We start from the raw sequence: 12,610 nt of genomic DNA, 5'->3' as shown, positions 1-12,610 counted from the left end.
TAGCAAGGACCATGATACAAACTTAATATAAAAGTTAGGTTTATATCTATATACCGGCAACAAAAACAATTATAAAATGAAATTTTTAAATGCCATTTACAATAGCCTCAAAATACCAAATATCTAATGAACTTGCACAAAATATCCCTCCACACACATTAATCACACATAAACACTGAGAGGAAAAAATAAAATAAGTAAAAGGACATATAATGTTAGCAGACCAGCTATTTATGGATATATTATCATTATATTAATAAATCCCATATTTTTTTACACAGCAAATAAAAATCCAATTAAAATTTTGTCAAAAAGTCAATATGCCTCATATTTTCTGCCCATTCAGTGTAATTCCAATTGAAAGAAGAGCAGAGTTTTTTTGTAGGAATTGACAAGTTGATTCTATAATTTCTATAGAAATGCAAAGGACCAAAAAGAGCTAAATTAATGTGGAGGCAGAAGAACAAAGCAGGAGAACTTACACAATAATATATTGATACATATTAATATAGGACAGTATTGGGACAAGAATAGAGGACTAGACCAATGAAACAGAATCAAAGTCTAGAAACTGGCAGAAATATACAGTCACTTGGTTAATGACAAAGATAGCACTGCAGAACAGTAAGAAAGGGTGGTCTTTTTTTATTAAATGGTGCGGTATATGCAGACAATCCAACTGGATTTACACATGGAAACAATCTCAGCTCTGACAACACACAATACTCAAAAATACAATTTCAGATGGATTAAGATTCTTAAGTGCATGTTAAAACAAGAAAGCTGCTGGAACTATGGCAACCACTAAGAAGATACAGCTATTTAAACGTAAGCTTGAATTAAATTTAGTAACATTAAATATTCAGTCCCGCAGTTTCACTAGCCACATTTCAAGTGCTCAGTAGCCGTATGCCCTATATATGAAGATATAGAAAATTTCCAACATATGGAAAGTTCCATTAGACAGCAATGTTCTAGGAGATAATATAGAAGCATGTTGTCATTACCTTGAAGTAGGCTACGTTTCATTAAAAGGAAGGAAAGAGTACTAAGTAAAAAGAAAATACAAAAAATTGGATCTCATTAAAATTAGGAGTTCCTGTTAATCAAAAGACATCATTAAGAGACCAAGAGTAAATGGGGCGCTCAGGTGGCTCAGTTGGTTAAAAGACAAAGAGTATCTCTATACACTACTATGGAATGATCACAGGTTTATATTCTAAAGTGAAAAACCAAAGCGGAGAAGAATATGTTTTGTAGTTTATAATTTACCTGAAAAAGCTGAAGACTGACACACATATATATTTGCTTATATATATATATACACACACACATATATATATACACATGCACACATATATATACATACAAAAAGAAATAGTAAAAGGATAAAAATTTGATTACTTATAAGAGGAAAGAAGGACTAAAGTAGAGGAACAAGCATAGCAAATACGAGACTTTTCTAAATATACTTTCTTTTATAAATTTAGTTCAGAACCATTGTAATATTTTACAAACTATAAAAAAATTAAATTTTAAAAAGCAAGTCCTATTTTTTAAAAGATTTTATTTCTTTATTTGACAGAGAGATCACAAGTAGGCAGAGAGGCAGGCAGAGAGAGAGGGGGAAGCAGGCTCCCTGCTGAGCAGAGGGCCCGATGCGGGGCTCCATCCCAGGACCCTGGGATCATGACCTGAGCCAAAGGCAGAGGCTTCACCCACTGAGCCACCCAGTTGCCCCAGTAACCCCTATTTTTTACAAGTTTTTATTTAAATTCCAGTTAGCTAAAATACAGTGTAGTATTAGTTTCAGGCCTCAATTTGAAAGCAACTTAAAATAAATGAACCTAACTCTGTATGTACTTGGAAGCTTAACTACACAGAGATGAACTATTCCAAGATACTTTAATACACAATAATTTGTTCATACCTAGTGGGATACACCCTACAAATGAAAATAATGACAAAAATACTAAATTGATACTATAATCATATTGTTGGTGTAGTGCTGGTATTGTTTTCTGAGTCTGTTGTTTTAGTATAAGGTAAGAAATGAGTAATTAGGTTGATATAAATGAAAACTGGGATTTTTGCTGTGGGAGAAAGGAGACATATATAATACTGAATGAAATTAACCAGACACAAAAACATAATGATACTATATGATTTAATTTTTATGGTGTTGGAACTCATGATAATGGTTAAATCAGAAGAGAATAATGATAGATGGATGGGGTGGGGTGGGTTGCTGGTATTTCTCTACTTCCTTACCTCTGTGGTGGTTACATGATTGGGTTGGCTTTGGATTATTCATTAAGCTGTACACTTACGTTACATGAACTTTTATGAATGTTGTGCTTCAGTTAAAGTGAGATTTGTGTGAAGCAGCTAAAACCAAGTTTAGTGGAAATTTAGAGCTTTTTATTTATTTGTTTTTAAATATTCTATTTATTCAATAGAGAGAGAAAAGGTAAGAAACCACGAGCAGGAAAGACCTTGAATCATGAAGGAAGTGTTGAAAAAGAAAAACAAAGGTCGGCCATCACATTGCCTTATTTCAAGCTTTAATACAAAGCTTTAATTACAAAGACAGCATGGTACTCACACAAAAACAGACACATAGACCAGTGGAACAGAGTAGAGAGTCCAGATGGACCTCCAACTCTATGGGCAGGAAAAAATATCCAGTGGAATAAAGGCAGTCTATTCAATAAATGGTGCTGGGAAAACTGGACAGCTATGCATAGAAGAATGAAACATGACCATTTTCTTACACCATACACAAGGATAAACTTGAAATGGATAAAACACTTCAATGTTGGGCAGGAATCTATCGAAATCCTAGAGGAGAACATAGGCAGTAACTTCTTCAACATCAGCCATAGCAACTTCTTTCAAGCCATGTCTCCAAAGGAAAAGGAAACAAAAGCAAAAATGACCTTTTGGGATTTCATCAAGATCAAAAGCTTCTGAACAGCAAAGGAAACAGTCAACAAAACAGAGAGACAACCCATGGAATGGGAGAAGATACTCACAAATGACACTACAACCAAAGGGCTGATATCCAAGATCTATAAAGAACTCCTCAAACTCAACACACACAAAACAGATAATCATGTCAAAAAATGGGCAGAAGACATGAACAGACACTTCTCCAAAGAAGACATACAAATGCCTAACATACACATGAAAAAATGTTCATCATCATTAGTCATCAGGTAGATTCAAATCAAAACCACATTGAGATACCACCTTACACCAGTTAGAATGGCCAAAATTAACAAGATAGGAAACAATAAGAGTTGGAGAGGATGTGGAGAAAGGGGAACCTTCTTACACTATTGGTGGGAATGCAAGTTGGTGTAGCCACTTTGGAAAACAGTGTGGTGATTCCTCAAGAAGTTAAAAATAGAGCTACCCTATGACCATGCAATGGCACTACTGGGTATTTACCCCAAAGATACAGATGTAGTGAAAAGAAGGGCCATATGTACCCCAATGTTCATAGCAGCAATGGCCACAATCACTAAACTGTGGAAAGGGCCAACATGCCCTTCAATAGATGAATGGATAAAGAAGATATGGTCCATATATATAGTGGAATATTACACAGCCATCAGAAAGGATGAATACTGAACTTTTGTATCAACATGGACGGGACTGGAAGAGATTATGCTGGGTGAAATAAGTCAAGCAGAGAAAGTCAATTATCATATGGTTTCACTTACTTGTGGAGCATAAGGAATAACATGGAGGACATTAGGAGAAGGAAAGTGAAGTGGGGTAAATTGGTGGGGGAGATGAAGCATAAGAGACTGTGAACTATGAGAAACAAACTGAGGGTTTTGGAGGGGAGAGGGTTTAGGGGCATGGGTGAGCCTGGTGGTGGGTATTAAAGAGGGCACAGATTGAGTGGAGCACTGGGTGTGGTGCATCAACAATGAATCTTGGAACACTGAAAAAAAAACTTTAATTTGAAAAAACTTTAATCTCAATAAATGAATACAAAGAAAATATGAGGAAGGAAATAAAGTTAAGAGCAGAAATTAATAAAATAGAAAGCAAATATACAAGAAATGGAATCCCCAAAGTCAAAAGTTAGTTTTTGGAAGAGCCAATGTAATTAATAAACTACTTCCCAGTCTAGTCAGGAAAAATAAGAAGTGACAATAACTAACATCAGGTTTGAAAAGGGGAATAGCACTACAGATCCTACAGATGTTAAAAAGATCACAACAAGACATTATAACAACATCATAACAAAAAACAGCTTAGATGAAATTAACATAATTTTGGGAAATATAATTTATAAATCAATAAAAATATAAATATAAACAATTCTATTACTGATAAAGAAATATAATTTCATGACTTAAAACTTTCCCACAAAGAAAACTAAAGCACAGAGACCATCACTAGTGATTCCACTAAATAATTAAGAAAGAAATATCACCAATCTAAATAAACATGTTCAAAGAATAGAAAAGAGAGAAAAAAACCTTTGAATTTGTTTAATAACCTTGACCCCAAACCCTTGTAAGAAAAGAAAATGACAAACTTATCTTAAGGGTTAAGTATAAAGGCAAAACCGCACTATGATGATGTCTTAACTGGTTGTTTATGTTTTGTATGAACATCATTTTTAGACTAAATAAAACAGCTGTAATTTTTGCTTAGAGATTCTAAAGAATAAGCATAATGTGCATGAATTCAGAGAACATTTTTGAGGGTATGTCATTATTACAGCTCTTCTATGAAAACAGTATGTATGTAGATGGCAAACAGATGGTTCTAGAACAGCCAAGAATTTAGGATGAAACAAAAAATTTTTTCCTTTTTCTCTGCAGCACAGGAGAGAGCATATGTGATTGCATATTCATTCCTAGATTCAAAGACAAGTTCCAGATGAATATATAATGATCTTCTGTGTTTTTAGCTTGAGGAGGAAATTGTTATCCTAATTCTTTTCTTTTTCATAAATGCAGTATAGAAGAGACATACAATTTATTTGTATCCTGAACCATTCTCATCTTGTCTACTAAAACTGGGAACAAAGTGAGTAACCACTTTTATGGTTTAGTTTTTGTTTTTTAAAAAAATCTTTACCCACAAACTCCTTACTTCCCATAATACTTCAGTCAGAACCCTAGGCTATGATCCACATTCACTTGACATTCTTCCAAATGTTAATTCTTTCTGATATTCATATTATATCCATTATATCCAATGTAAAAGCCTCTTCGCAATTTAATCCATCTTCACCCTAACCCTGCAAAATGTATTTAGTCTCTGGGATATTATTGTTTTCCTCTAACTGTAAATATTGAAGGCAACAAACACCAAGACTTCGTTATCAGTCATGTTGTTAAAATTTTATCATTCATATATTTTCCAGGCATTGTTTTTTCCTTCTGTTTACTCAATTATTAAGATCTTTTTCCTTCCCTCTTACCAGTTTGAGGTTTCTCTATTATACAATGAATTCTATTGTACTGTCTAGTTTTTTTAATCCAATGTATTCCTTTTTTAAAAAATATTTTATTTATTTATTTGACAGAGAGATCACAAGCAGGCAGAGAGGCAGGCAGAGGGAGAGGGGGAAGCAGGCTCTTCACTGAGCAAAGAGCCCGATGTGGGGCTCGATCCCAGGACCCTGAGATCATGACTTGAACTGAAGGCAGAAGCTTAACTCACTGATCCACCCAGGTGCCCCCCAAATGTATTTCATATGCTCTGCAAGCTTTCTTAATTACAGCACTCTAAGGGTTTTCAAAGTACAGTTATCAGTTTCAAAGTCAAAACAGATGTGAGAAAATATCTAATTAACCTATGGGAAAGCCTACTAATGGCATATATTTTAACAAATAAAAACACCTGGAAATGTCAAAAACATTCTACCACTGTTAACTAATAATACCGCAAAGGGGAAACATTCTATACCCTACCTATCCTGGCAAAGGGCAAACTGCTTCAACTCCAAAAGAACAATACACTAACATAACATAACATTGATGTGTCCAAACTATAATTTTCACATGGAATACTTAAGTCAGTTGTTTGCTGTTGAGCATTTTTGCCACATTAATATATTTATTCTAAAAAATTTGTAATTAATTTTAACATAATTAATTTTAAATGGTAAGCAGAAATTTACATCTCAGAGGTAACATCTTAGATACCAATCTAAACAAAATTAAATTGCCCATCAAAAATCTTAGAAAGAATTAATACGAGACACATGTTGTCTACTGTTGCACAGGACATCAATTTTGTTTCGATCTGTAAAATATTATCAATAGGAGAAGTACAGATAAAACTGCTTTCCTGAATTTCCTAAACTGATAGATTTTACTTTTATAAAATATGCTTGTTTTTATAAGTAAGCTCCACACTGGGCTTGAACTCACAACCCTGAGATCAAGAACTGAGCTGAGATCAACAGCTAGAACACTTATCCAACTGAGCCATCCAAGTGCCCCAGTATTGTAAAATATGTTGATATACACTGTAAACTAACAGAAGGGATTAGTGTCTAGACAGTATAATGTTAAGTGAAATAACATTCACAACAGTCAGAGAAAGACAGATACTATATGGTTTCCTTCACATGTATAATTTAAGAAACAAAACAAATGAGCAAAGCGGGGGAGGGGGGTGGTGGGAAAGGAGAGAGAAACAAACCAAGATATGGACTCTCAACTATAGAGAACACACTGAAGGTTACCAGCGAGGAGGTGGGGGTGGGGTGGGGGTGAAACAGGTGGTGGGGATTAAGGTGTGCACTTGTCCTGATGAGAACCAGGTGATGTACTGAATTGCTGAATCACTATATTGTCCACCCGAAACTAACACAGGACATCATAACATAACATAATACTGTATGTTAACTACACTGGAATTAAAAATTTTGAACTTAACTAAAAAAAAGAAGGACTTACTATTTGAACAAAATAGAAACACATATACATCAACATGATTCTGTATAACTCAGGCACACAGTTAAAATTGTTAGGAAATTGCACTCTTTCCAAAGGATTTTTGTTTTATAAAATTCAAGCAATAAATATTTCCTTTCTAGAATTATGTAGTCATTATTAAGGCACTCAGTGAACACTATGACAAGCATTCTTTTCTAAAGAATCATGATTGGATCAATACGCAGTTGGAGAGGAAGAAGAAAGTAACAAAGTGCCTGGGTGAATTACAAATATTCCAGCTCTCTAGAAGTTATTTTATTCATGCTCTTATACATCACACTTTATATGTAAGGAATTATCCAGTCCACAAAGTTATTGGCAGACAGTGGACTACCTAAAAAGTAAAATATCAACATTGACAGAAAAAGACTGCTCAAGTGGATGACTGGAATGGTGCAGTATTCCTGCATGTATCAACAGTTCGTCTTTGTTACTGTCACTCATTTAAGTTTAAATATTTGGTGGCTGGAGATATTTTTCTGTGTTATTAGCTATATTTATCCTTTCATTTATATATTTTTTAAAAGATATTATTTATTTATTTGACAGAAAGAGAGATCACAAGTAGGCAGAGCGGCAGACAGAGAGAGAGAGAGGGAGGGATCCCAGGACCCTGAGATCATGAGCTGAGCTGAAGGCAGAGGCTTAACCCACTGAGTCACCCAGGCGCCCCTTATTTATTTTTTTTTAAGTAGGCTCCATGCCCAACAGGGAGCCCAAGGTAGGGCTTAAACCCACAACCCTGAGATCAAGACCTGAGCTGAGGTCAAGAGTTGGTCACTTAACCAACTGAGCCACCCAGGTATCCCTACATTTTTCCTTTTAAAGAATTTTCCAACTTCCAGACCCATTTCCTTTCAAGTCTACTCAAAATGTGTTTTTCAAACAATATCCAAATCCCAAACTTCAGACATTACTGGTATTCTCATCTCTCTTGGTTAGAGAAAGCAATGAAATAAAAGAAATAAGTTATGAATTTTCTTGATAGGAAGAGAGTTTATACACTAAGTGTTCTGATACCTGAAATATTAACATTATAGCACACCAATATTCTCCCTTTAAATCAACTGCATTTTAATTTGCATCCACTGTGACTTTCACAATGCAAAGACGTGCATTCCTACTAATCACTTTGTCATCAGTAGGAACTGCAATCATATTTAGTGCCAAAACACAGCACTGAGGTCTTTCAAGCTAGCTCTAGGACCAGAAAATCCCATTATTTTGTTCTATTATATATGAGGAAGAAAATAACCATTAAAATAATATATTTGAAAGTGATCTTTAAAATGTTAAATATATACATGTAAATTGGAAAAGTGAGTTAAATCTTTGCCCTTATGTTGAACTGTTCTATGTTACACCCAATTCATACACTATCAAATGTATTTATTCTTTCATTCAACAAGCATTTACTAATCATATCTCATATACTGCATTCTGTCATGTGAGAATATTAAATATGCAAAATTATAAGGCATGTTAATCTATTTGCAGTTAACATCATTATTTGGAGAAGAATAACTTATAACTCACTTTTCCCCTATTACCTGGAATAGTAAAACAAGGAATCTTCCATTTCCTTTCCTAATCTCTGCGCATCTCCTTCCCTTGTATCCATGATCTCTATGAGAAGTCAGAAAGTCATCCTGTAACATTGCTGAAGATTGTCCTCACGCTATTCAGAAAGTTTCTGAAATGTAAAGGGCCACTATGGATACATTTAAGTATTTGAATAATTTACCTTTCATTAGGTGTACTATTCTCAAATATGGTATTTACTTATTTCAAAGTATACTGCCCTCTAAAATAATACGAAAATTAATTCTAAGTTAAATGGAGTTTGAATGGCAAATTTGAACACACAACTGCTTCTGATGTAACAGTTCTCTTTAAAGCACTGAGTAATATATGGAATTTTGAATCATTATATTGTATACCTGAATTGAATCTAACATTGTATTTTAACTGTACTGGAATTACAATTAAAAAAACAATTAACTCATCTTTTATTTTTGTGGAATATATCAATAAAAACACAAAATTAAAGGTTGTCAAGTCCTATACCCAATAGTTTTATATTCCACCAATACAAATATGTGTTCTGAGGCATGCTTATAACTTCCATATACTTAGAAACACTGTGTGGAGCTATTAGCTATATCTAATTTTAGATATTTTAGATATTAATAATTAGATAATTAGCTATTATCTAATGTTTTAGACTGTCATTGTCAAAAAAGACTAGTTTGCCAAAATGGCATTTATTTAAAGTCTGACCTAGAAAATATGTAGCATTTTATTAAATGGTGTATCACTCAAGATTTAATTCAAATGCCATCTCTACCACCATGCCTTCTCTGATTCCCTCTTCCATTCCCAAATGTTCTCTCACAGTCTCTCTCCCTTCTTTGAACATCCGTTGCAATTTATTTTTACATTTTTTTTAGGTTATCATCATTAAATCGTGTATTATTATAGTTTGAGGAAATATCTCATCTTCCATGATATTATGCTTATGTTATGCAAAGAGTATTGCACATTTTTCATTCCCACTTTTGGTATCAGAATGCCTTACACATATCTGTTGCTCAAAATATTTTTTTGAATGACGGATTTATGCTTTAAATAATCCTTAAACCAATTCCCAAAAGGAATTAAAGACTTTCCAGGTCATTTATTACCTGTACCCAAAACTGGTACTTTCTTTCTAATTTTAGACCTTTACATTATGTTACTTTTATTGTTCTTTAATGGGTTTGAATTTCTTACCCTTTTTTCTCAAAAATAAACTATAAGTTCCCTGAGGTCAAGGACAGTCTTTTATTACTCATATACTCCCAGAATTCTTAGCACAGGGGTTGCTAAGCAGAAGTGTTCAATTCAATGGATTAAGTGTTGCCAAAGACTCACCTAAGAAGCATTTCAGAACATAGCAAACAGTCACCTCCTGGCCAATGGAATAAAATCCCTCCAAATTTGCTTACCATGGCATTGACATTTAACTGATCCCCCTTCCTATTCCGAATGTGAATGCAGGCGATTGGCAAATTCAGTCCTACCCCAGTAGCCAGATTTCTCAGGTCAGCAGCACTGTATTCCCCACGCAACAGCAAACTGTTATTATCAGAACCAGGTCCTAAAGAGGCCCGATAGAGATAGGTCTGAGAAAGTCTCTCAACTGTAGTGACATCTATTGTGGCTAATGTCAGAGGATTTGAAGCCATCTTCCTCCCATACCTCAGTTCCTCTGGAGAGCCACAGCACCTTTGAGAACAACAAACTGGGCTCTGGTTCACCTTGATACACACAAAGAAAAGTAAGCACCCCAGAAATAAAAAGGAAATACAGGCCAGAGCAATCACTAAATACAGGTTCTGGGTAGAAAGGTGGCCTCCTGTTTCCCAAGTATCTTCAAAGTTTGGGAGGACCTGAGGAGCAGAGTTGCTCAAGAGTATACCCAATGTGACGGAAGAGGAAAGTGGTGGGTCTCCATGGTCCCGAACCTCCACCACCACCCTCTGCTTAACCGCATCAGTGGGAAGAATTAAGCGGGCAGTTCGGAGTTCTCCCATACTGGCTGAAATTCTGAAAAGCCTGGAGTCAGAAGCCTGAGAAATATGGTAGGAAAGCCAAGCATTAGAGCCACTGTCTGCATCCTCCGCTACTACTTTTGTGACCAAGTGTCCACTCCTGGCAGAGCGGGGCACAATTTCTACTGGAACAGAGCCATTCCTGGGCACAGGAAACAAGATGACTGGAGCATTGTCGTTCCTATCTATCACAAACAAGTTCACGATCACTGTTGCACTTCTGGGAGGAATACCACCATCCCGGGCTTCTACTTGGAAGTGAAACCCCCTGAGCTGCTCAAAGTCAAAGGAAATTTTGGCAGTGATAGCCCCGCTGGGTGATTCTACTGCCACCAAGCTAGAGACTTTCTGCCTTTCAGAGATAATATCCAACAACTCATAGAAGACAAGGCCGTTCTTCCCCAGGTCTGGATCCTGGGCAAACACCCGGCCTAGAGACGCCCCAGGACCATTGTTTTCAGCCACAAAAAGTTCCTGTTGTGGTTGAGCAAAGCTTGGTGAATTGTCATTCACATCAGCAACAAACACAGTCAGTTTCCTGCGGGTGCTCAAGGGGGGCGAGCCACCATCTGAGGCAGTGATCAGGACCTGGTATTCGCTGACCTGCTCCCGGTCCAGCGGCCCATCAGTCAGCAAGCTATAGTAGTTGTCAAAGGAAGCCTTCAGCTTGAAAGGGCCTCCGCTGGACACGCTACAGATGGCCTTACCATTGGGACCGAGATCCTCATCCCTGAGACTAAGGAGAGCAATCACTGTGCCAGGGGGAGCGTCCTCAGAAATCGAACTGGAGAGAGTCAGGAAATTGACCTCAGGGGCGTGATCGTTCACATCAGTCACTTCCACCAGCAATTTGACAGTACTAGCTAACCCGAAGGTGCCCTCATCCCTCGCCTCAATGTAAGCCTCCAACAACGTTTCAGGCGGACCTAGAGAAGCAGCCACCCGCACCTCCCCATTTCTAGGGTGCACGTGGAAGTGGTGTCTCAGCGCTGCTCGAGTGCTGTTGCTTAAGAAGTACCGGATTTCCCCGTTGGAGCCTTCATCCGGGTCCGAGGCCTGAACTCGTAATAACACAGTCCCGTTGCGGGCAGTCTCTGGTACCTTGGCGCGGTAGACTGTGTGCTCAAATACAGGCGCGTTGTCGTTTGTGTCCACCACTAGGACCGTAACGTGTGCGTCTCCCGAGCGCGCCGGCTGCCCGCCGTCCCTGGCAGTGAGCACCAGCTGGTGGGTGGCGCGCTGCTCCCGATCCAGCGCTTTCTCTAATACCAACTCCGGGTATTCACTGCCGTCCACCCGCGATCCCATGATCAGGCGAAAGTGCTGGCTGAGGCTCAGACTGTAGTTTAGGACCCCGTTGCTTCCCTCGTCAGCATCTTGAGCATTGGGGAGAGTAAAGCGGGCTCCGGGCATCAGGAACTCGGGGATGTGCAGCTGCACGTCGCCAGCAGGGAAGAGAGGCGAGTTGTCGTTGGTGTCCACGATGTGAACTCTCATCGTGTGGAGCTCCAGCGGGTCCTCAAGCACCAGCTCATAGGTCAAGACGCAGACAGCTTTGGTCTCACACAGCCGTTCACGGTCCGCCGGCTCTAGGACCACCAAACTACCGCTGGCCGGATCCACCCCGAAGTAGGGCTCTCGGTGTCTGGAAAGGAAGCGAAAGTTCCTCAAGGACAGGGCGGCCGCCGACAGCCCCAAGTCCGCGGAAACATTGCCTACGGCTACGCCCCGCACGGTCTCCTCCAGCACTGAATATTCCAGCTGTCCGGCGGCAGAGCCGCAGGAGACCCACAGACACAGAACCGCCACCCTCCAGCCCACCATCCTCCCTCTCGGCGTCCTCGCTCCACCAACTGCGACCCAGGACCATGCTCCGGACTCCCGGAGAGCATGAACCGCTAGAAAGAGCAAGGGCCGGCTGCCCGCTGCCGCGGGCTAGAGATGCCCAGAGCGCCGACGTTCGGCAGCCTGGACGCACTGGAGTTGCCCAGGGCTGGCCCGCTGGAAGATCTGCTCGCTGGATTGGAAGTGCGGCAGCCG

The 12,610-nt window shown here is 38.4% G+C and overlaps 2 protein-coding genes across 2 annotated transcripts in view; both read right to left on the bottom strand.

The window, feature by feature from the left end:
- The window catches only part of LOC132028601 (protocadherin alpha-C2), a 106,435-nt gene that overhangs the window by 73,803 nt on the left and 20,022 nt on the right, over positions 1-12,610 (bottom strand). The gene's annotated exons all lie outside the window — the stretch shown is intronic.
- On the bottom strand, positions 9,815-12,395 carry PCDHAC1 (protocadherin alpha subfamily C, 1). The gene has a single exon (XM_059416611.1). It carries the CDS (start codon positions 12,392-12,394, stop codon positions 9,887-9,889), a length of 2,508 nt encoding a protein of 835 aa, XP_059272594.1. The 5' UTR covers position 12,395; the 3' UTR covers positions 9,815-9,886.

This window comes from Mustela nigripes, chromosome 12 (genome assembly GCF_022355385.1).
Source record: "Mustela nigripes isolate SB6536 chromosome 12, MUSNIG.SB6536, whole genome shotgun sequence".
Taxonomy (NCBI): Eukaryota; Metazoa; Chordata; class Mammalia; order Carnivora; family Mustelidae; genus Mustela; species Mustela nigripes.
The sequence above is the reverse complement of the archived record's forward strand: the minus strand, read 5'-3'. Positions and strand labels throughout refer to the sequence as shown.

What these genes read in the sequence shown, in the direction of transcription:
- PCDHAC1 (XM_059416611.1), bottom strand. Translation starts at nt 12,394, where the DNA reads ATGGTGGGCTGGAGGGTGGCGGTTCTGTGTCTGTGGGTCTCCTGCGGC.